This window comes from Amaranthus tricolor, chromosome 3 (assembly GCF_026212465.1).
Source record: "Amaranthus tricolor cultivar Red isolate AtriRed21 chromosome 3, ASM2621246v1, whole genome shotgun sequence".
NCBI lineage: Eukaryota > Viridiplantae > Streptophyta > Magnoliopsida > Caryophyllales > Amaranthaceae > Amaranthus > Amaranthus tricolor.
In genome coordinates this window covers 5,266,535-5,292,712 of record NC_080049.1, presented here as the reverse complement: position 1 = coordinate 5,292,712, position 26,178 = coordinate 5,266,535, and the positions used below count along the sequence as shown (strand labels likewise).

At 31.2% G+C, this 26,178-nt stretch overlaps 1 protein-coding gene and 1 pseudogene across 1 annotated transcript; both read left to right on the top strand.

The window, feature by feature from the left end:
• The first annotated feature begins 3,973 nt into the window (after positions 1–3,973).
• On the top strand, positions 3,974–9,206 carry LOC130808832 (shikimate O-hydroxycinnamoyltransferase-like). The gene is made up of 2 exons (XM_057674346.1): positions 3,974–4,744; positions 8,410–9,206. The coding sequence occupies exons 1-2, from the start codon at positions 4,072–4,074 to the stop codon at positions 9,060–9,062; spliced, it is 1,326 nt and encodes a 441-aa protein (XP_057530329.1). The 5' UTR covers positions 3,974–4,071; the 3' UTR covers positions 9,063–9,206.
• Positions 9,207–16,990: 7,784 nt separating this feature from the next.
• On the top strand, positions 16,991–23,051 carry LOC130808257 (5'-adenylylsulfate reductase 1, chloroplastic-like; annotated as a pseudogene).
• Positions 23,052–26,178: the final 3,127 nt, after the last annotated feature.

Below are 26,178 nucleotides of genomic sequence, written 5' to 3'. Positions count from 1 at the left end.
TCAATTTCACGAGTTAAAGAAGAATTTGAACACATAGAAGACCAATTTCTAGGATTTGAAATTGAGATTTTAAGTCGACAATTTAAGGACTTAAAAGACCAATTGCAATACTTAAAAATTCTCATTTAAACTTTAAAGTAGGATGACTCAAAAGTTGATATTAAAATCTTTGAAAATGACGTTTTAAGTCTTGAATTGGCTTTTATGTCTTGGAATTGTCCTTTTGAGTCTTGAAAATAGTATGTCAAAATTTTTTTAAAAAATTATTGGGTCTAGGCCAGTTGTACGGCTTAGGCCGTCTCACAGGAAAGTTTCTGTTTGATTTTTTGATACTATTTATTGATCACAAGCCTGAACCAAAATAGGAGCACCATGAGCGATGGCTCAGGGCCCCATGTTTTAGGAGGCCCACTATTTCTAATATATTTAATGAATCATACATTATACTAAAGAGTTTGGAAAATTACAGAGTTAATATATACATATAATTGTTAAAATTTAGTATTTCTACTTCATAATATCTTTGGTTTTATCTTTTTAATATCATATATTTATATATCCTTTTAATATCATATATTTATATATCCTGATGCTAAAATTAAAACATATATTTCACAAGTTTCTACACTAATAAAGTAATAAAAGAAAAATTGTTTCTACCCATTTGTCGCTGCTGATTTCTGTTTCACTTCCCATAAGGCCTCCACAGCTCCCCATCTACTTCATTTATAAAATTTATTAAAACTCCTCAACTACCAACTCCTTGCTCTTCTATAACAATTCCTAAGAATCAATGTTTTGCCTTAATAAAATGGGGACGGAAATTGAAATCAATATAATAATATTTTATTATTTCTTCTGTTTCATTTCAAATGTCTTATTTGCTTTTTGCACGTTTATTATTCACTAATCCAATATTTAATGGCGATAGACCGATAGTTGTGTATACTTAAAAATTATAAAAATTAGATATTAATAAACCTTAAATTGAGGCGAATCAAATAAGATCTTCTTTGACTATGATTTAATGCATAGACTAAGAATAAAATACAAATCAAGAATGATTGCGAAATCGTAATCCAAAAGCAAATGAGACAATTGAAAAAAAATATAGGAAATATTATATACGAGGATGAATAATAGTTTCTATAGACAATTTTTATTGGCTACTATCTAGTGAGTTAAATACTGTAAAATAAATGACAATAAAGATACGAGTTGATATGTTGGCTTACAATATTAATATTAATGTGTTGTATGTCGCTAGTTTAACGTTGGATTGCTTGTTATTTGACTTTGTTGCTTTGGATAATTAAATATTTTAAAGCCATGGACTTGTAAATTCAAAATCTAATATTTCTTTAAAATTTATATATACATGATAATTTTATTATTTAAAATAATGAAATGCATTTTCTCGGGGCAATATTTAATGTTCGCTTCGTGGTTTAAAAATATCGAAGACGGTCCTGATTGATCACTCTTAATTTGTATAATATTTTTAATCTAGATGTTAAAATATAGTCAAGTGGAATTTTATTTGATTCATCTCAATATAAACTTTAATTATATTAAATTTTTATAATTGTTAATTATGCACGATTAGAGATATTTATGATTGAATTAATAATTGGATAGTTAGCAAAAACTAAATGAGACAATTGGTGTAAATTGAAGGTAGAGTATAAGTAATGGTTGAAACCTCAAATGTAAAAATCAATATGGACACAAGATCCGATTTTAAACCGATCCATAACCCCTCACCTGAATTTGACCCAATAATTCGAATGAACATATATATATATATATATATATATATATATATATATATATATATGAGGAAGGGCATGAAAATTGCTTCTAAGCTTAGCTAAAATGAAGTGTTAACCAATAAATAATTCAAGCTTTCCTTGGTGAAAGACAAACAAGTAAAAATAAAAAGCTCAACTTAATTCTTCCTCGCTAAACTTCTTTCATTTAGTGTTATAGCGTACACTGTACAGACATCACCATCACATACGTATAACGTACCTTTTCGAGCAGGACGTTTCATTAAAGCAGCTGAAGATAGTCAGATACGATTGCCTCGTTTCTCTTTTTAATTTTTGTTTGGGTTTATGGTTGAACGATTAACAAAAATGTGAAAATCAGTACTCTTATGTCCCTTTTAAGCTCTTATTATAACTAACTCTGTAATTTGTTGTTTGTTAGAAATTTAGGTTAGAATACTTATTACTTCCTATGTGTTGCACCGAGTGTAAAATGAGTAAAATTTAGTAAAAAAAAATTATGTAAGAAAATAAAACAAAAAATCAAGTAGAGGATAAAATGAATTGTTAAGATGAAAATACAATAGAAATTTGTAAATCAAATTTAAAGAAGAGTGAGATTATTATAAAACTGAAACAAAATAAAATAAAAATAGGTACAAAATCAAAAGTACAGCTAAACAATTAAAATGGTGAAGTTTTTCACATGGGTATCAAATTTGTGGTTGTGTTCTGTCTATTTAATATTAATAACAAGCCTACTTTAGCCTGGATATTTCTTTGTTTAGATGAAGGACCACAACCACGAGCACACATTTAAAATTCAGCCGGTCACACAAGAAATCGTCTCTTTGACAGACATCTCTTAATGTTCACTTAATGTCTACTTAAAATATGCTTAATGCACATTGAAAAAGTACTTAAAATGACTATTTACAATATTTATAATGCCTACCGAGAAACTTAGCCTACTTACTATATCCTTAATGCCTACTTAATTACAATATCTTTAATGCCTAGTTACAATATACTTAATGTCCACCGAGTAAGTATTTAAGTACTTATAATATTCTAAATGATTACTTACAAAATTCTTAATACCTATAGAGAAACTTACTCTATTTTCGTTTTTGGGCCAATCCAATTTATTAGAGATAGTTTCTCAAAAAGATCGTCTTTCACAAGAATTTGTGTTTAAACTTTGTACTAATTCTTTATGGAGGTTGTCTCACCATGTGACAACTTTAATCGAATCAGCCCAAACTCTAAAAAAAATTTACTTCCTATACAAGTATGAATTCAGATTTAATTGTTTTTTTTATATTTTTTTGCTAATGGGCTGCTTGTATGGGTCCCTCTCACGGTGAGAACGGTCTCATACAAGACTTGCTGATTAAAATGGACTGGGCTTTTAGAAGTTTCTCAACGATACCATCTCTCATAAAAGTTGCACACCTTGTTATGAAAGACTGTCTTTTAAAGAAACGTCTCAATTGGGCCAACCCATTAGATTTTTTAAAAATAAAAAAGGGAAAATATAGTGTATTTGCACGCTTACTTGGTAAGGTTTAGAATACCTCAAGTAGACATTTAAGATACGTCAAGTAGGGGTTCAAAGTATGTCAAGTAGGTGTTTTTACATGTTGAAGTTGTCAAGTAGGTGTTATGCTGCTGTAGGTGTTTAGATTATTTGTTGTAAGGGTTTAGGTTATGTGCTGTAGGTATTTAGGTTATTTGTTGTAAGGGTTTAGGTTATGTGTAGGAGTTTATATTATGTGCTATAGGTGTTTAGCTTATTTGGTGTAGGACTTTATGTTATATGTTATAAGTGTTTATAGTCTAATTTAGTATGCAAAAATACTTACTATAACTAGTTCAAAATGCCTACGTCAACTATTCAAAATGACTACTTTAATATGCAAAAATACCTACTAAAACTAATTTAAATGCCTACTAAAACTAGTTTACTACCAATATAACCTTTTATTTTATAATAATTCAACATTTGCACTTAGTTTGCTAATTGCTATCAGCGTTGATAGCAATTAGCAAACTAAGGGCAAATGTTAATTTCTTAAAAATAAAAAATAATCAAAAGTTGAGATTATTTGTAACTGATAGAAAATAAGTTCGATTATTAATATCAATTTTTCATTAATTTAAATGGTTTAAATTGATCATACACAAATTGTTTAAATTGTTTTGTTGAGGGATCATTATATATATACATGTCCACATTGTTTTCTAAATCCAAACAAACCCTCTCAACCAATTACACCTATCATTGATATAGTAAAGAAAAATGAGTGTAGAAGTGAGGGAATCATGTATGATATACCCAGCTAGCGAAACTCCAAGAAAAATTCTTTGGATGTCAAGAATAGACATGATCATTGGCACACCATACTCCCATCTGCCGGTTCTATTTATCTATAAGCATAACACCAATTCCCCTAATTTTTTTGACACAAAAATCTTGAAAGATGCTCTTAGTAAAGCATTAGTTCCATTCTACCCAATTGCAGGAAGGTTAATTTTTAACCATGAAAATGGTAGATATGAGATTGATTGTAACGCTAAAGGAGTAACATTCGTGGAAGTTGAAACAACTTATTGTCTTGATGATCTTGGAGATTGTATGGAACATGATTCGGAGGTAAGAAACATTATATTTCCGGCATGTGACTACACCCAAGAACTCTCGTCAATGCCTTTGTTGTTAGTGCAATTGACACGTTTTAAATGTGGGAGTGTATGTATTGGGTTATCCCAACATCATCATATAGCTGATGGAGCTGGTTATTTACACTTCATCAACTCATGGGCAAGACTAGCCAATGGGCGGCTTGACGGTCTTATTCAGCCTATTCATGATAGGGCTTACTATGTCGGTCCGCGTGAACCGCCATGTGTTCGGTTTCGACACTTAATGTATGAGCCACCCTTGCCACCCTTGCCACCCAAGGGCTTTTCAGGTACGTACTGTTTTTTAAACTTTTATAAACAAAATTTAATGTTTAAGTAATTTGCAAATTACAATCTAATTGCTTTGTATCAATGTTTACAACGTTCTGGCCAATTCATCAGATGCCGACCACTTTAACATAAAGTTCCGACCACTTAATGGTCGGAATGTTAGAATCCGGTGAACTAGCCTGAACGATGGAGACATTGATATTTTGGTGGCTGTAATTTGCGGAAAAAAAAAAAAAACAATAAGGCTATAGTTCACAAAAGGCCTAAATTTTAGAACGCGTAAATTACTTTAAACCAGATTTTTTATGGTAAATAATTTTTTATGATGTATTTAATTTTTGGAGTATAAATTAATAATCCTTTCATTCCTTAAACTTGATCACGTAATGATTGTTCAAGGAAATTAAAAAACAGACTCATTTAGATAATGGATATATTATTTTATTTGAATAATAATTTTAATGGAAGAAAAGTAGATACCATAGACATTAAAAAATAATACACTAATTCTTAAATGAGACGTTCTCATGGTGCGACCATCTCTATTGGGCTGACCCAATATACACTTGCTGTTTTAAAGTGATCACTTATAACATCAAAGTAATCACTTACAATGTTAAAATAATCTTTTTTAATGGTTTTAGAGTAATTCCTTATAACCTTAAAAGGATCACTTATGATCTTAAAGCAATCAATTATATAAATGGACTAATTATATGGGTCCGTCATAGTGAGACAGTCTCATATGAGACGAGCTGAAAATAATAATATAAAGTTAATAGAAAAAAATATTGAGACTAAAACTATATATTAAAAACTACATGTTTAACTAAAGTAAGTTGAAAATATATGGAGACCAGAAGTATCAATAAAATATTAGAATAAGGATGAAAAAATTAATTATGTTCAAAATTTGTGATATAAATAAAAAGATTCTTTAAGAAAAAACAAACAAAACGGCTCAAAATATCAAATGGGTATTGAGGTTAATGGGATAGAATAATTACATAATGGGTTATACCACCTGGTAATCCTAAGGTATTAGGTATTTCACGTGGTAACCAAAATTTTTTAAAAACTCATATGGTAACCTTATAAGGTTCAACCAATTAAACCTCTGTGACCTTTTTACCCAAAAAAATATTACGAAACCGTTTATTAATAAGGGTTGTCATGTTTTTGTGATTCAAGCATCGAAAATCGTCCGAAGATCACATCTTTCCTAATTTCCTAATCTTAATTCTCCAATTTATCTAATTTCCCAACTCCTAATTCCCTGACCTAATTAATTCCCCAATTTTTCAAAGTTTAACAACAAATTTCCCATACTCCTCTAAAATAAAGTTACTTACCTTAATTGTTTGCTAAACCAAACGAAATTGACCCAGAAACTTTTGAAATTCATCCACCTACAGTTGAATGCTTGAATTTAGTTGTCAAACTTTGAGAAATAGGGAAATTCGAGTTAAGAAATTAGAGTTGGAAAATTAGAGAAATTAGGGTTAGAAACCTAGGAAAATGTGATCTTTGGGATGATTTTCGATGTTTAAATCTCAGAATACATGGCAACCCTTACTAATAGACGACTTCCAAACATTTTTTTGGGTAAAAAGGTCACAAAGTTAATTGGGTAAACCTCAGGATTACCGCATGGATTTTTTGAAAAACTTTGATTCCCACGTGGAAAACCCAACATCTCAAGGTTACTACGTGGAATTTCCCTTACATAATACTCCCTCCGTCCCATTTAATTGCATTATTTGTCATTTTGCCTTCTCCCACTTAATTTGCATCATTTTATTTTTGAACAATAGTCCACCACTTTCTTTTAATTTCATCCACATATTATAACTCTCTTTAATTTCATTCACACAATTCATTATCTCTTTTCATATATTGTCATTATTTACCTTTTTTTAAAAAAATACCAAGTTTCTCTTTGTATCGAATTAAACAGGAAAGAAGGAGTATTTACATTCTATTCTTAAATAAGTTAGAATAATATTATTGACTAATAGACTTGAGATTGTAAATGGTCTGTCACTATTCTCTTCGTCGTTAAATTGGTGACCGTAACCTGCGCATCACAATACCAGCTACAGTTGTCTCACAAATATTTCAAAAAATTCGTGACAGACTTAGTCTGTCGCCAAATTGGTCCGTCATCAATTGTCCGTCTTTGGTTCGTCGCAAGTCTGTTGCCAAACTAATAGTTGATGTTTTAGTTTGAGTTTTAGTTTTATTATTTACTAAATAATCTGTATGCGATGCACAGATTTTTCATTGTAAATTATTAGTTATTGACTTTCAATCAATTATTAATATAATATAATAGCTAATATTCAATTCATTTTTGATTTTAAAAATACTTTTTTATAAGTTATGTATATTATGTTAAACAATGTTATTTTATTATTATTTTAATTTTTACTAAGTAACCATAAAAAACTATCTTAATAATAAATTTAATTTTAATAAATTATTTTGAGCATATATTCCAATATTAATGTACATGAAATATTTTAAATGATGATAACATTTATATATTAAAAAATAATTTTAATAATAATACAAATATAAAATTAAAAACAACTTATTATCGATTACTCTAAGATTATAAGTGACAAATTATTATTTTTGGTTTTGAAAACAAAAGCTAGCAAATTATTATATGGAACAAAATTTTTTTTGGTTCCAAAATGAAATCTAGCAAATTATTATCGTGTATTAAACAATGAAAAGTTACATGCATCCCGCTAAGACAATTTAATGAAAGCTAATAAAATGATAAGTTACATATTTCCCACTTAGACACTTGCAGATAATGACATCATCTTTTTTAAATGGAGGGAAAAAATCTCTTGAAAAGTTGACAACTCATCACTTTTTGAGTTTGCTTATGTTATCCGTATTTTGCTTTAGTATAATGTATCGATTTATTATGATTATTTTTTAATATGTTATTAAATATTTAATTTTATTTATATTTAGATCTATTTAACTATAAATATTTTTGAATAACTAAGTATACACTTAAAATAAAATAATATGAGTAATAAAAATGAAAGTCATATTAAAATTAATATTTTGGCAATAATTTGGAATATTTTTATTTTTTATAATCATATTATTATTCATTGCCTTTAATTATTGCTCTTTACCTCCTTTATTACTTTTATCTTTATTTTTAGTTATTTGTACATAATCTATAGGTTTCTCTCTTTTTGAAGACCTTTCTTGAGCCGAGAGACTCTTTAACTGCACTCTCCTCTATGGGTATGAGTTGCCGTCGTTCTTCCCTCCCCAGGCCTTGATCATAGTTTTCTATGAGTGGAATACACTGGGTATGATGATGATAAACATATTATTTAACGTAAATCTAAGGGACATCAATACTTTTCATACAAGATAAATACAAAATTCCATCGTCACCAATCCGTTTAAAAATAGCTCTACTAAATTTCCATTTTCATATACATTTTATGTTTTTTTTGACTATACGTGTGTGATGATTAAAATAACAATTCTATTCCCGCTCATAATTATTACAATCATCACTATTTATTTATTTATTTATTTATTTTCTATATTTCTCTTACTTTGACGAAGTATTTTAATTTTAATATAATAATTAATCATGATTGTTGAATTCCCTATGTATTAGCCATAGATGAAAGGGGTACAAAAGAAGGTACGTTCAAACTTTCAAAAGAGCAAATGGAGAGCTTAAAAAAGCAAGCAGTATCCAAAGAAGGGGAAACGTTAACCACATTTGCTGTGCAAGCTGGACACTTGTGGCGCGCCGTATGTAAGGCACGTGGCTTAGCAGATGATCAAGACGTGAAACTGTACATACCTATTAATGGACGTTCAAGATTGAAAGATAGAGAACACACACAAGGTTATTTTGGGAATCTCTTATTTCATGCAACTTGTTTAGAAAAGGCAGGAGATATCACAAGCAAACCCCTTTCATATGCTGCCACTAAAATTCAAAAGGCAATTCAAAGAATGGATGTTGAGTTTTTGAGATCAGCCATTGATTTTGTGGAATCACACCCAGATCTGACGGCTATTGTTCGTGGACCGTACACTTTTTCATCCCCAAATCTGTTCTTGAATTCTTGGACAAGATTACCTATACATACAGTAGATTTTGGATGGGGTACACCTTATTTTATGGGCATTAATGGAATTAAAGGTGAGGGCCTTGGTTTTATAAAACCTAATTCTGATGGGGATGGTACCTTTTTCATACATATCAAACTTTTTGCTCCACATATGGAGCTTTTCCGACGATACCTTTACGAATTTTAATACTCCTGCCGGGTAATGATATACTCCTTCTCTCCCATATAATTTGTAGCATTTTTTATTGTTCGTCCCTCTTAATTTATATCACTTCTGTTGTTGGACTATGGTTTACTATTTCCTTCTAATCTTATCTATATATTTTAACTATCTTTTAATTTTATTCATACAGTTCAATTTATCTCTTCATTTTTTACCAATATCCACCTTTTTTTTAAAAAACAAAAATTTTTATTTTCATCCAAATTATACAGGACAAAGGGAGTATACAATTCTTAGGGCAATATATATCATTAGTATATATGCCGATGTAATGCACGAATGTGTAAGTGTGTTAAATTTATTTTTAAGTGATACAAGTATATCTTATCATTCTAAATTTATCAAATTTGGATAAAATGTAATATAGATGTAATCAAAAAATAATAATGTGCGATAAATTCTAAGGTGAAGATATTAAAAAATATTATATTGTAGAGTTCACAAAAAAATAATAAAATTATGTTCTAATAATGAAGAAATATTATGTATATCTAATTCTTGGAAAAAATTATTATTATATTCTAATAATGAAAAAATTATTATGTTCTGATAATTTTGAGTTAAGCTTTGCAAACGAAGTTTTCTTAAAGGTCAAATTTAGTATACAGTCATAAATTAGTAGATATTTATTTAATATATAATCGTAAACTTAATGTATGATGAAGTTTTCTTTTTATTATATGATGATGATATGATGGTAAATTTACAGTATATAATGAATTTAAAATAATAATTTATCCAATACAACTACAACTAAGTCAGATCATTTAGTTTTTTCTTTTTTAAAATGGTAAATTACTCGATGTAATTTAATTTTAAGAGGGCAAAAAATAACATGTTGATTAATTTTATTTGCCACTAAGCCAAGGTCAACCCATAAAATATTTCCTTCTAACGAGGCTTTATAAAGATGACACGTGAAATTTTTCAGTCTTTTTTATAATATTGCAGTCTTTTTGTTTTATTTCAAATGTCTTAATTATTTTTAGCACGTTTGCCAATGCACTAATTTAATAGATAATAACAATTATTGTGTATAATTAAAAATTATAAAAACTAGATATTAATAAACAAATTAAAGTACTAATGAAACATTAAAATTTTTGTATTGATGCACTTCAACCTGATATTAATAATTATAAATTTTGTAATGCGCTTGTTGATTTATACATAATGTTATTTACAATGTTGTAATACCAGAAATTAGGTTTATAATCAGTCAAAAATTTGTTCAAATTTACAACAATTCAATTAATAATCGGTTCGAGTTTCCATCATCAGTTCGGTTAAAAATCAATTCGAGTTAAGTCGTTTTATCGGATCACGATCAATTCAATACACAATTCGGGTAGGATATGACTCGGTTAAGTTACTGCTGGGCTATGATAATCTCCATTAACGATTATAAGCCGGTTATAAAATTTTGTTTCAATTCGAGTTTGATTCGCCCCTTTTCTATCATTAAGTGGTCCACAACTACGGTTCGAGCAGTGTTGCTTCCGTAAGCCTCAAAAACATATTTTCGAGTAAGGTAGCTTTCGATTTCGATGGAGATTTCGGGTTGGACCACATTTGAACAGCTTTAATCGGACCGAATTTTCCCCATTTAATCCTTTTTTCAACATATTTTTTCCCACTACTCTATTTAATCCTTTTTTCAATTCCTATAAGCCAAATTTAATGGAAAATTGATGTACTTATTTCTATTACTATATACAACTAAAACCAGGAAATTATAATTTCTGAAATTTTCAACTGTCACAAATTAAGCAAATTTGATCAGTCAAACCCAGAACGAGATCATGTCAATTAGTGAGGAAATGTTTGCAGACAATCTTAATAACCAAAGCATTAGTAATACAAATATTTAAAAGACATAATTAATTCTAATTATTAAAAAAAACCACTAAATGATTGAAACCTCGAAATAAGTCAAGCTTTCCTTGGTGAAAGACAGCCAACTAAAAACAAAAGGCTCAACTTATACTTCTTCCCTAAATTTCTTCTTTCATTCAGTTTACAGACATCACCATCACATGCATACCTTTTCGAGCTCGACGATTCTGAAAAGCAGCTGAACATACTCATCAATGAATGTAATATTTTGTTTCATAGATTTGCCTCATTATTCATGATTTCATGTGAAGTATAGGCTGTTTTTTTCTTTTAATCAATAATAAAAAATCAGTATTTACTGATCTAAACCTTTATTTTTATGCAATTAATTTTCAGTAACTACTTCAAAAGAGACGTACGAGTATATGTTATTTATAGCAAAAACAACTTGACCGTCTAATTTGTGGGTCGGTAGGAATTTAAGAGTTAGAATTCTTGTTTATTTATTAAAATATTAAAATTTGTCAAGTTTTTCACATGGGAATCGAATTTGTGGTTGTCTCCTGCAGTTGATTTAATAATGGGCCTACTTTGTGGTGGAATTTCTTTGTTTAGATGAAAGGCCATGATCACGCGTTTAAATTTGGTATGTTGTGATGAAAGCATGATGGGTATCGTTAGTACGTCTTAGCATGATTTTAATTGGATCATCCTAAACTATTTTAAAAAATCTTCTGTATAAGTGAGACATTATCATTGGTTTAATATGCATTTATTGTTTTAAAATGATCATTTATTGTCTTAAAGTGATCACTTATAATCATAATGCAATCACTTTTAAGTTATATCCATAAAAGTAATTATTTATTTATAAGTTATAATCATGATTTTAAAATGTTTTTTTTATAGTTTCATTGTGATCACTTATAACTTTAAAATAATCAATTAGAGAAACGTGCTAATTGCATGAGTTCGTCTTATAGTAAAATGATTTTATACAAAATTTGCTGATTAATTTTATTAAATTAATTAAAATACAACTCGAAATATAAATAACACAATCTTATATGGTCTGAATAAAAGAGTTACGTGTAGGGATGAGTATGGGTCGAATCTGGGTTGGTCAAGCTAGACCCAGATCCAGACCTTAATTTTTTTCTTGGATCCAGACTCGGACTCAGATCCATATGGTCTGAAAAATTTGGACTCTGACTTTAGGGTCTGGCAGGTCTACGGTCTGGATTTGGGTCCAAAATAATTTTATCTTTTTTTCTTGAATTTTTTTAAAAACATATATTATACAAGTATCGACCATTCGTATAAAATTATTTAAACATTTTCGACTAACCAGGATCTTGTAATATTTTATACTAATAGAGCGAATAAACATATGAAGCTTTTAAACATACAAGTTCTAATAACAAAAAATTTATTAAGTCTTTTAATTTTAAAAGTATAGATACAACAACCACATTTCAAATTAGATGAATCGCTAAAGTTTAGAATCACTTAATGTTTAGAAATATAATAAAATTCCAAATCAAATAATTAAATACACATGATAACTAATATATAATTTTAAAAAAGGATGTAAATAGGTCCATGGGTCGGATATGGGTCTCAAATGTGTGGACCCGGACCTAGACCCGGACCTAAGGTCATGGACACAGATCCAACCCGTATCCATAGGGTCCAAAATAATAGGTAGATTTAGACCCTTAAAATTAGGGTCGGATCGGGTCGGATACTTGATCCAATTGAGACCCCACCTATTTCTCCCCTCACATCTATTTGAAACCACACAAACTTCTAATGAATACCACTAATGGACTTATGGACGTACTCAATGCAGGAAAATAGAGTGTAAAATAAAATAAAGATATTATTTTAGAATATTATATATTAGAAAGTTAAGATTATTTTTAATATTTAGGATATTAAGGTTATTTTATTTTCTATTATTTTGTTTAGGTTAATATTTTATTTTCTTATTTTAGTCCTAATCTCTTGTATAAATAGAGGTGTTCGTCTCATTGATAATTTAATACAAATTCAGTATTCACGAGACTAAACCCAAACCAAATTCCGCATTATGATTTTCTACATGTTATCAGCACTGTAAGGTTTTCTTGGACGGAAAAACTCTATTGGTATTTTATTATTGATCATAATCGACCAAAACCGATCCAAACAAATACTAAATCAAAACAAAACCAATCAAATCAAACCAAATTAAAAAATAAAACCAAAACGAGAACTATGATTTCTATGACTCAAATGGAATAACATTTGTTCCAACTTATCCAAAAATACAACAAAAAATTCATACTTGGCCAAAAATTTTTGAAAAATTAAATTTCAAAAATTATACCAAGTGGTGTAAAGAAATTCAAACTGAAATTGATGATCGAGGGCGACTCAATCATATCATTGTCGCCCCTCCTACCGCTAGAGATCAACAATGGATCCAAAGTGATAAATTGGTGATATCTTGGATCCTTGCAAGTCTTGTACCCATCATTATTGATGCTGTTCTTGACTATACTACTGCCCATGAATTGTGGACTTGGATTTACACCTTTTTCGGGCCAATTTCACTACCTCCCGTGAATGAACCCATCCAGCTTGAGGTCGCGAGGGGGAGAAATATAGAAGACACCGACGACAAGATAAACTTGAGCATTTTTGGAGCAACTCCAACAACCACTGCTGTAGTGGCAACCGAAGCTTACAATGTCAGTCCATTTAAAATAAATGGAGGAAAGTAAGATAAAGGCAACATACCATAAAGACGTTGAGAAGGTAGCAAGTAACAAAGAAATTAAAACAACCAAGAAGAAAGAGAAAAAGGATGCAGGAAAGAAACATATGAAATATACTTTCTATATACCCTTTTTTCACTAACCTTACCCAAATCCCTATCCAACCCAATTCATTAAACCCATACCCGTATCAGCTTTCTAACCTTCACCCAAATAATAAAATAAACCAACTCAATTTGTTTTTTTTACCTTTTATCTAAACCTGAAAAGTTGAAAATCAATTATAAATATTTTGTAGAACAGATTAAATCAAAACATCAACTAGTGGATTTTTTGTTAAAGGCGATTGGATTCGAAGACTTGAAAATTATTGTGCAAGTTCGGTTCGGTGATTCCGAGATCTAACTTGAGGAGGAGTGTAGGAAAATAGAGTGTAGAATAAAATAAAGATGAGAATAAAATAAAGATATTATTTCAGAATATTATGTTTTAGAAAGTTAAATTTATTTTTAATATTTAGGATATTAAGGTTATTTTATTTTCTATTATTTTATTTAGGTTAATATTTTGTTTACTTATTTTAGTCATAATCTCTTGTATAAGTAGAGGTGTTCCTCTCATTGATAATTTAATATAAATTCAGTATTCACGAGACTAAACCCAAACTAAATTTCGCACTATGATTTTCTACATTCAATTGACAACCAAAGCCAATTGACAACCAACGTCATATTTTCCCAGAACTACTTAAATCTATGAATTAAAAGATTATTTCTAAAATATTAATATCAAGGGGCCTATATAGTTTGTTGGAAAATAGAGCATTTAAAGTTAATTGGATGCTTATGGATTTAAGATTTTATTGAACTTGTTCTAGACCTGTCCTTTATTTTAAGGGTTTGAGGCCAATTTTTTGAGATTCAGCGGATATGATTGCAGGTCCCAAAAAATAAATGGGTTTGAGATCTTCGAATCTAAACTTGATTTTCACCCATTTTTTGAACCCATTAAGACCCAGATTCACTAGATCTATTCTAGATTCGCTCTAGACTTAACCATTACACGTACAATTCAAATTAATTTTAAATTATTTCTCAATCTACTTTTATACTTATTTGGACTGAATTTATACTTATACACAATCTATATAGCCTCATTTAAGTACTAATGAAAACTTTAATAAGATCTTAGGATTTGAGGATTTCCATCCTGAACTCAAACCCGTCAAATCTTATTATGATGGATCCAGGGTCCTAAGTATATACTAAATAGGTCTTTATTTAATTATTCAACCTTAAACTCTGTACAAGGATTTGACGAGTTTAAATTTAGGTTAAAAATTCTCAAATACTAAGATCCTATTCAGACCAGAAGCATAAACATCCCCAATTTAGAAGGCTTTCTTCAAGTCAAAATCTGTGTAAAAATTTTGATGACTTTAATGAAAACGGTTCAAAGGGCCAACTCATTGTTGATAAGGTTATGGACTCATTGTGGAGTGGATATAATGTCATAGGATTTGGGAAAAAGAATGCGTCCATTGGTGCTCCTCAATAGTGATGCCCGGTCTAGCTCATAGGGGCTAATTCGACTTTTAAATGCCAACATATCAAGCTCGGCCTCAAAACATTGAAAGAAGAAGAGGGAACGAAAAATCGAAATGTTTTCACCTCTTATACAAGTGAGAAAAAAATGGTGAAACTCATTTTTTTTAAAAGAGAAAAGGAGAGTAAAAATAAGAGATATTCACAAGGAAAAGATAAGGTGAAAAGATAATAAAATGCATTTTTTTTCTCTCAGAAAGTATACTATCACATGACATGCTCTTCGTCTAGTTTATAGATATTAATTTGACTCGTACATGCTAACATATTAAGCCTACACTCGAAAATGTTAAATAGGGCTCAAGGATCAAGCCCGTCTGGGCTTGACCCAAATAGGCCTAAAAACTCCATCTAGCCAGTTTGGGCTGTAGGCCGGCCTGATATTATAGGTCGATCACATCTAAGCCTTTACTCTAGCCTAGGTACCTCAATCCACTCCCAACCCATCTGATTAGGAAAAATTTGAAAACAAATAAGACAATTAAACAACTTATTTCCCAAAATAAGCTCCGTGAAAACTTATTTTCCAAAATAAGCGTCCGTACATCCAAATCTAGGTTTGGCAAGAGTCGATGTTACTAACAGCGACTTAAGGAGTTGATTAGTTAACTCCTTAAGTCGCTGTTAGTAACAGCGACTTTAAGGTTAACTGGTAACTCCTTCACCTCGTCAACTGGAATAAGAAAGTAACTGAAAACTTAAAACTTAAAACGCATTAAGTCGCTGTTACTAACAACGACTTTAAAAAAAAATTTTTTTTTAAGTCGCTATTAGTAATAGCGACTTTGGCCTTTTAATTTTTTTTTCTCTTTCGCTGTTACTAACAGCGACTTTTGCCAAACCTAGATTTGGATGTACGGACGCTTATTTTGAAAATTAAGTTTTCACGGAGCTTATTTTGAGACTAATTTGATAAATAAGTTATTTAATTGTCTTATTTTTTTCAAATTTTCCTGATTAGGAACATAGATTTTCTGGAATATGTCTTGATATTCCAAGCAAGGAATATAACTTTCTAGATTCTACTCTATAATTGATCCTGGGAGAATATTCTTGGAAAAATAATGGTCTTATTTTCTATTTTAGTCTCTTTTTTACTTTTAAAAATTTTAATTACTTTATCGAACAATTTGGTAATCAGTATTAAATGGTGAAAATGTTAATAGAAAGTCAGTGTAATTTTAGTAGAAATATCTTTTGAAAAATTTAATGACAATGCTTAATCTGCTTTTAACAATCACATTTTCTTCACAGAATTCAGTTCCATTTGAATATGTAGTATTAGGTGGTAAATGAAAATTATGAAAAATAAAAATCTTTTATAATCAAACTTTACCATGAAAATGGCATGAAACATACCATAAAAATTTACAATGCAGATCATTCTCACTACCATTAATTAGCAAACTAAAGCATAGCAAATATTTCTATTTTAAATAGTACTTTTGATATTTTCTTTAATTTTTTTGCTCGTATATTTCTTTTGTCTTCTCTAGCCATTGATTATATTACAAAATTTACTGATCTTTGCCGATTAATATTTCAATTGCGATCTGTTAGTGACGCAGAGTATTTTATTCCATCATAATTCCCACATCCTTGGACCTTCCATGGCAGAACTGAAGTAATTCAGTAAACATTTCAAAAATGAACCAACTATCATTCTGAGAGAAATTTTGATTAAAAGACAATGGTATTAGCTTCCTTTCTGTTATCTTATCCTCTTCCTTTCTTCTGCTATGATTCAAAACACAAAGGTAATTTCTTTCTTTCCTTTTTTCATTTCTCAATATTTTTCTTTGAGTTTTTCCTTTCACATTAAAAAATTCTTGTATTTCATCAATCTAAATTTGCAGCTCAGTTTATGGGTAAATTTGATGAATGTGATTTTTCCTATCGTACAATCAAGGGCAATATTTTCTTGTAATCAGAGAGATGTTTCAGTAAAACTCTAAATTCTCATCCTAAAGGCTCTTCCTTTTTAACCACTGATGGTAATTTCTCTTCAGTTTTGGTTATCATTTTCTTTGTATTAGACAATAAGGGGTGGATTTCATTGGTTTATCTTTTTGGGTGGCAAAAACAGGAAATGGTAAATTGATTGATGATGAAGATGATTTTGGGAAATTGGCTAGAAAACTGGAAAATGCTTCCCCTCTGCAAATTATGGATAAGGCCTTAGAAATATTTGGCAATAACATTGCCATTGCTTTCAGGTATTTTGGTTTGTTATGAATTGAGTATCAATTAATTGATTTTGTGGATAGCCTTCATTTGGTGTTGTTTTGAATAAGTACTACATGATGACATGATGCGAAAATACAATATTTATCATCTAAGATCAATGGGGTTATTTAATGCTAATACAAGCAATCAAAGCATAACACAATCAACAAAAGATTTATCGAGGTTCATGTAATTTTGGCCACGTCGGTTTTGGATTGTTTTATTAATTGGATAAGAAACAATGGAGTTCCAAGACCTCAAATTGAGAACTACAATGGAGAATTAAATTGAAGATCTCTTATGGGTTTAGTGTATAGGCTAGAAAGTTTTTACATATGATAAAATTACTTAGAGTGTATACATTGATTTGGGGTTAATTATGGTGTATTTATAGAGTTTAACCCCAACAGAACAACATAACAAACTCGTTGCTTAAACCGAGCAAATATGCGTTGGGCATATGCTCATTCGAGCATTCCCATGTGCTCATTTGAGTACAATTGGAAAAAAAATTAGAATACATTTCATAGAAGAACTAAACATATTTACATTAAGTATCACTTCCTTCGAGATGAAATCAAGATGGAGCGGTTGAGCTTGATGAATATTGCAACAAAAGACAACCCCGCAAATATAATGTCTAAGACTTGGCCTACCAAAAATAAATTTCCTATTGCGTGTGGACTACGTTGGTCTTTCACGTTGTTTGTTGTGAAGCCCTTGGAGTGCTTATGGATATATTTATGTGATTTACATATATGGAAGTAGAGATGTTAGGTGGATTGTTGTTTATTATGTTTGATAATGTTGGGGATATAGAGAATGTGGAGATGTAGCTTGTAAGGCTCAAGTTAAGGTGAAGATTGTTATATGCGCTATGAGTCATGAAATGACTTATTTGTGGGCAAAGGCTCAAAGATTTGTTATGTGGCTATGTATGAGGTATGCTCAGATGAGGCATGAGGTGTGTTCGAACGAGCCAAAGGAGCAAAGGAGTTTAGAGAGTCAGATTACCCGAGCAGGCGAGAAGAATGCTTGAATGAGTAGGGGCGGTCGAACAAGCACATGATGTAGGCAAAGTTTTGTGATGTTTTGATCCTCAATGCTCGAACGAGAAATTGGATCGCTTTTTCAAGAACATGCCCATTCCGTGCATTGGTCTACTTTTTGTGTAATGTTCATTACATGGATTTGTTTGGGGCTCTTTTATAAATACTTCCCAATTCCCATATACCCCAAATCAAAAGTACTGATGCATTCTCAATCAAATGATCCTAATCTCTATCTAAAACAGTAATCTTAGAGAGATTCCAACTCTTGTTCTCCATTGTAGTTCTTCTTATGCGTTCTTAAAAACCTCCATTGTTTCTTCATCAATTGATAATGCAATCTAGGCCTAAGGAGGACAAGTGTGACGTGCTAAAGGCTAAAAAAGGAAAGGTTTTGGATCCCTATATCTTCTTGCGTATATTTCCTTATACTGCATTTTCATGAGTTGAATATAAAAATCAGGCTGTTGGATTAATGTCTAATGATATTCAGTGATATATGAAGTTAGCTCAAAAATTTTGTCCTAACAATCTAAATCAGTGAAAACCAATTTTCCGATCAAATTAAGATGAATAATGTATAGCAAGCGTAACCATTAAAATTGTCGAGATTTTCCTACCACAATTACACTAACTTTTCATTATCATTCCAACCATTTATTACCGAAAATCGAATGGGTCGTAAAAATTTGTGATAAATATGTACAAAGTAATCATGCTTCGAAAAAGTATGCTGATCTGATGCAGAACTTGTTGCAGCTTGTATGTGACATTTACAACTTGCTGTTATGCAGTGGAGCTGAGGATGTAGCCTTGATTGAATATGCTCGGCTAACGGGTCGACCATTTCGAGTGTTCAGCCTAGACACCAGTAGATTAAACCCAGAAACATACCGCTTCTTTGACATTGTTGAGAAGCGCTATGGCATCTACATCGAGTACATGTGCCCTGATACTATAGATGTCCAACAACTAGTTACGAGCAAGGGTTTATTCTCGTTTTATGTAGATGGGCATCAAGAATGTTGTAACGTAAGGAAAGTAAGGCTCTTAAGAAGGGCACTAAAGGGTCTTAAAGCCTGGATTACTGGTCAAAGAAAGGATCAATCTTCAGCAACAAGGGCACATATTCCAATTGTACAAATTGACCCTTCATTTGAAGGAATGGCTCCTACTGCTAAATTGATCAAGTGAAACCCTTTAGCTAATGTTAAAAGCCATGATGTGTGGAACTTTTTTTGAGCGTTTGAGGTCCCGTCAATTCTCTGCACTCGCAGGGGTATGTCTCGATAGGTTGTGAGCCATGCACAAGGGCTGTTTTGCCGTGGCAGCATGAAAGAGAAGGAAGATGGTGATGGGAGGATGCTAATGCTAAAGACTGCGGTCTTCATGATCGTAATATCAAACATAAAAGGGTTTAAGTCACGGATTTACTGGGCAACACAAATGGTCATTCTGTAGACTTGTTTAATAGTCGGAATCTGGTGTCGCTGAATAGAAATGGGATTGAAAATCTGGTTAGATTAGAGCACCGGAAAGAACCCTGGATCGTGGTGCTGTATGCTCCTTGGTGTCTGTTCTGCCAGGTGAACCTTTACTTGTGAAAAAAATTTATATCTTTTGGCTGATAAATTTTCATAACATTATTAAGTGAAAGATTGTTAGGATGGAAATTAAAATTGTTGGAAATCATGAAATATGGACATGAAATAGTTTTTATTTGTAACTAGGGTAAACAAAACGTAAAGTTGATTGTTCCAGCCCCAAAATATGCTATATACGAATAAATTCAATTATTTTTTCTAACACGAAAGCTAATTGGGATAGAAGCATGAATACAACGTATGCCCCTCAGACCCTCATATCTAATGAAGTACTTAGATATTTCATTTGAAAAGAGGAATGGTTGAGATTTAAACATTTGACCTTTTATTACGTTGTCTGTTGATATCATATCGAGAAACTATCTAAATAGGCTCTCATGTGAAGGACTTGATAGAGTTTTAAAACAATTTTGGGGCGTGAGACATCAACTTAAACTTGTTATTAAGTAGGTTTATTGACATATGACTGAATGTATACTTTCCTGCACTTAAAAGAATGTCAATAGGTGTTTACTATATAGCACCTATGATATCACTACTAAACATGTTGCATCATTTTAAAACATGTTTGAATTTAGCAGGACTGCTTCTCTTCATGAATCATATAGGCTAGTATGCACTCAGGGGCGGAGCAAAGAGTATAGGGGTCCTATTTAATTTTTGATGTTTAGAAATTAAGGCTCTTCGTCAACCATCAGAGCTACTCTTGTGAGAGACCGTCTCTCGATAAGACGACCTTAAAACAAGAAGTCTATATGCTAATTATTTGCATTATTAGGTTATCTAACCCATGTATAAAGCGCGTCTCACGGTGAGATCACCTCATACACAAAATTTATGCAACCATTAATGCTAAAATCAAAGTAAAATTTATAATTGGTAAGTTTTGAACCTCTAACCAACAATATCACAGAAAGATACATCACCAACTAAGTTACGCTTGACGGATGAAATATAAAGAGTTTGTTAATATATGAGGCTCCTAATTTCTAGGGGCCATAGGCGGTCGGGCACTTTAAATAGGCCTAGAACCGTCCCTGTATGTACTGTTGCTAACTGCAACTAAATTTTGTTTACACAGGCTATGGAAGGCTCATTCACAGAGTTAGCTGAAAGATTGGCTGGGAGTGGAGTCAAGGTATGAAAATTTCGAGCAGATGGCGATCAAAAGCCATTTGCAGAGAGCGAGTTACAGCTCGATGTAGGAAATCAGTAGGAAATCAAATAAAATCAGAAATATTCTTTAGAGATCAGCATATTGTATTTTAGGAAGTATATTATTCAGCCCTTATTTCATTCCTAAATTAGATTAAGAATGTAATTATATAATGCATGTAAATACTCAGAATAAGAGAAGGAATTAAGCCTTTTGACAACCAAAAACGCTTCTATACAAAATCACATGGTATCCAAGCCGATGGTTCGATCAACAATTTAAAAATGGTAGGTTCGAAAAGAATGGCGTTCCTACCCTAATTGATTACTCCCACATGCGAACTTGACGGGGGTTCGCATGTGAGGGGGGGTGTTGGGATGAGTTATCCCACATCGATAAATTGAAAATGGTGTGCACGCTTTATAAGCTATTAGAGACCTTCTTCCCATTGCCATATGATTTTGGGATGGTATATATCTCCTTGGCTTATGAAGTGTGTGCACTTGTGTCCCCCCGTTAATATGCTGGCATTCACAATAAGTCCAGCCTAATTTAACATGGTATCAGAGCTCTAAACTTCCAGACTCCCCTTCATGCTCTTAAAACACATCATGAAGTCCCATCTTCTCATTCTCTTCTTCCTCGGGTTTTTGGGTGTGTTGTGTATGTTCATTTACCCGTACGGAGTCGTAGCAAACTTGAACCTCGGGCTGTCAAATGTGTTTTCTTGGGATATGGCACTACACAAAAGGGATATCGATGTTTTGATCTCATTTCTCACCGGATGTATGTGACTTTAGATTGTGAGTTCTTTGAGGATTCGTATTATTTTGCCCCGCTTCGATCTCAGGGGGAGAACCGTAGTGAGGATCTAAGCTGGCTCATAAGTCCTAGTAGGATAGATCCAAAAGAGCAAGTAGGTTACACCACCGACACTGCCTCTAAAACTCTTGAAGATCTTACTCTCCAGTCCACTCCTGCTCCTGAGCATCCTGATTCTTCTGAATCACCTGAGGTAATGGGTAATACTTCTGATAATATGATAGTTGATAATGAAGATACAGAATCTGGTGTTGAAATTAACAATGATCAGAATGTTGAGATGTCTAACAGGTATGAATTACCTCCGAGAATAACAAGGGGTGTTCCTCCAAAGAGGTATGATCCAGAATATGAAGCAAAACGATCTAGATATCCCACAGACAAAAACAATGTTGAATCTTTAGCTCAGATAGCATTAGCCTTTAACGCATCTCTGTACTCCAATAAGATACCCAGAAATGTGAAGAGGCTCTTCAAGATCCTAAGTGGAAAAAGGCAATGGAGGAGGAAATATCTGCACTTCTCAAGAATGAGACTTGGGAAAAATGTGAGCTACCCAAAGGGAAAAAGGCAGTAGGGTGCAAATGGGTGTTTACTATCAAATATCATGCAGATGGAACTATTGAGCATTACAAAGCACGGCTTGTGGCAAAGGGATATACTCAAACATACGGTGTTGACTACTCTGAGACTTTCTCACCAGTAGCCAAAATTGATACCATCCGGGTCCTTTTCTCGATAGCAGCAAATAAAAATTGACCCTTACACCAATTTGATGTAAAAAATGCTTTCTTACATGGTGAACTAGAAGAAGAAGTGTACATGAAACCTCCTCCAGGATTCTCAGAAACATACAACATAAAAGAGGGGTGTAGACTCAAGAAAGCACTATATGGTCTCAAACAATCTCCTCGTGCATGGTTTGGGAAGTTTACATCTGCTATGAAGAAATTTGGGTATACACAAAGTAATTTAGATCACACATTGTTTCTTAAGAAAAGAAAAAATCGGATTACATGTCTAATCATCTATGTGGATGATATGGTGATCACAGGTGATGATACAGATGAGATACAGATATTGAAAGAAAGACTGTCAGGAGAATTTGATATGAAAGACTTGGGAAACCTAAAATACTTTCTTGGCATTGAAGTCTTACGATCAAAAAGGGGAATCTTCATTAGCCAAAGAAAATACATTCTAGATCTCTTGGCAGAAACCGGCATGCTTGATTGTAAACCTGCAGATACACCCATTACAACAAACCATGGGTTACAGATAATTGAAGGAGAAAAGTCTACAGATCATGACCGTTACAGAAGATTGGTAGGAAAACTCATTTATCTCTCACATACTAGACCAGATATCGCATATGCAGTAGGCGTAGTTAGCAGATTCATGCACAAACCACAAGTTCATCATATGACTGCTGTTATGCGAATACTGAGATATCTGAAGAAAACCAACAGTAGGGGACTTCTGTTTCGAAAGAATGATAATTTGGATCTCCTAGCTTATACCGATGCAGATTGGGCTGGTGATAGAGACGACAGAAAATCAACTTCAGGATACTTTACCCTAGTTGGAGGAAATCTTGTCACTTGGAAAGCAAGAAACAAAAGGTAGTAGCACTGTCTAGTGCAGAAGCAGAGTTTCGGGGAATCGCAAAAGGTATCACTGAAATTCTATGGATCAGGAGACTTCTTGGGGAATTAACCTTTCCACAGAAAAGACCATGTAAAATATTCTGTGATAATCAAGCAGCCATCAGCATCTCCAGTAATCCCGTACAACATGATCGAACAAAGCACGTGGAGATTGATCGACACTTCATCAAAGAAAAACTTGAGAAAGGTATTATCGATCCACAGTTCGTTCGGTCTAAAGCACAACTTGCAGATATTCTCACCAAAGCTGTTTCTACAGAAACTTTCAACAGCACCATATGCAAATTAGGTCTCGCTGAATCCTACGACCTAACTTGAGGGGGAGTGTAGGAAATCAGTTGGAAATCAAATAAAATCAGAAATATTCTTTAGAGATCAGCATATTGTATTTTAGGAAGTATATTATTCAGCCCTTATTTCATTCCTAAATTAGATTAAGAATGTAATTATATAATGCATGTAAATACTCAGAATAAGAGAAGGAATTAAGCCTTTTGACAACCAAAAACGCTTCTATACAAAATCACACTCGAAACCTTCCCAACTATAGTGTTCTTTCTTAAGCATTCATCTAAGCCTATTAAATACCCATCTGAGAAATATGATGCTGACTCTCTAATGGTGTTTGTGAATGCTTTGCGCTAGCGGCATGGGTGAATTCAGGGACCGGGATGGTACCAATATAGGGATTAAGTTGGGTGAAACCTCATACCTTGCATGCTTGCATCGACATGATTGTCATTTTTTGTGTTATATAATATAAAATATAATGGATATTAGTTGTATTACTATTTGTCGTCACCCTTTTCATTTTATCGCCACTCCCTCCTAATAAAATTATAAATTTGCCCCTGAACTTTAAAAATTTACAAATTTGCCATTGGAGTTAATAACACTATTAAAATAAAATAATTTATTATAACATTTATTTAAATAACAATAACTTAAAAAATAAATTAATTAAACAAAAAAATTTAAAAAAAAAAAATTTAGTACCAGTCGCATAAAAAGTGCGACTCGACCTAGGCACAGTCGCACTTTTTGTGCGACTGGTATTTTTTTTTTAATTTTATTTTTATTTATATTTATATTATTATTGTTATTATAATTATAATTATTTTTGTTATTATTATTATTATTATTATTATTATTATTATTATTATTATTATTATTATTATTATTATTGTGGTTGTTATTATTATTATTATTAAATATTATTTTTGTTTTAATTATTATATTTATTTTATTTTTTAAAATGTTATTATTATTATTATTATTATTATTTAAATAAAAGTAACTTAAAAAATAAATTAATTAAACAAAAGAAATTTTATAATTCGAAATTCAAAAAAAAAAAAAAAAACCAGTTGCACGCGACTGTACCTAGGTCGAGTCGCACGCGACTGTACCTAGTTCGAGTCGTAAAAAAAGTGTGACTCGACCTAGGTACAGTCGCACTTTTTGTGCGACTGGTATTTTTTTTTTTAATTTTTTTTAATTATTTTTATTTATATTATTATTATTATTATTGTTATTATAATTATTATTATTATTATTATTATTATTATTGTTATTATTATTATTATTATTATTATTATTGTGGTTGTTATTATTATTATTATTAAATTATTATTTTTGTTTTAATTATTATATTTAATTTATATTTTTAAATGTTATTATTATTATTATTATTATTATTATTATTATTATTATTATTATAATTATTATAATAATAATAATAATTATTATTATTATTATTATTATTATTATGGTTGTTATTATTATTATTAAATTTTTATTTTTTTTAATTATTATATTTAATTTATTTTTTAAAATATTATTATTATTATTATTAGTATAAAAATAAGAAATTTTAAGTCCAATGGGAAAGTTGTAATTTTTTTAAATTCTAAGGGCAAATTCGTAATTTCATTCGAAGTGGGGGTGGCGATAAAATGAAAAAGGTAGCGACAAATAAGAATCGGGAAATATAATTCAACGTTAATAGGGTTTTTAATCTGAATCGGTGGTCATGTAGACCCGGGCACAGATTGTCTTAGGCTAGTGGCTAGCTAGACAATCACTCTAGTGTGAAAATTATAGGTAGAGTGAGACTGAGAAGAAATCAGGTATGAAAAGATTATGAATTGATGACTTTGAAAGCATAAGTTCCACAAGGCCCACAATCTTTCAACAGTAATAGCCAGACACCAGAGGCTTGACATGTTGATTCTTTGAATTCTTGTACACTTACAGATTATAGTACACCTTTGATTGCACTAGAAGTTTCTACATGCTTTGCGTTATGTACAACAATAATTGAGTATTATTTATAATATTAAATTGAGATTTTA

Bases quoted from the DNA above. Each gene is read 5' to 3' on its own strand.
- LOC130808832 (XM_057674346.1), top strand. From the start codon at position 4,072: ATGAGTGTAGAAGTGAGGGAATCATGTATGATATACCCAGCTAGCGAA. The intron at 4,745-8,409 runs GTACGTACTGTT...CCTATGTATTAG, and splicing joins GCCACCCAAGGGCTTTTCAG to CCATAGATGAAAGGGGTACA.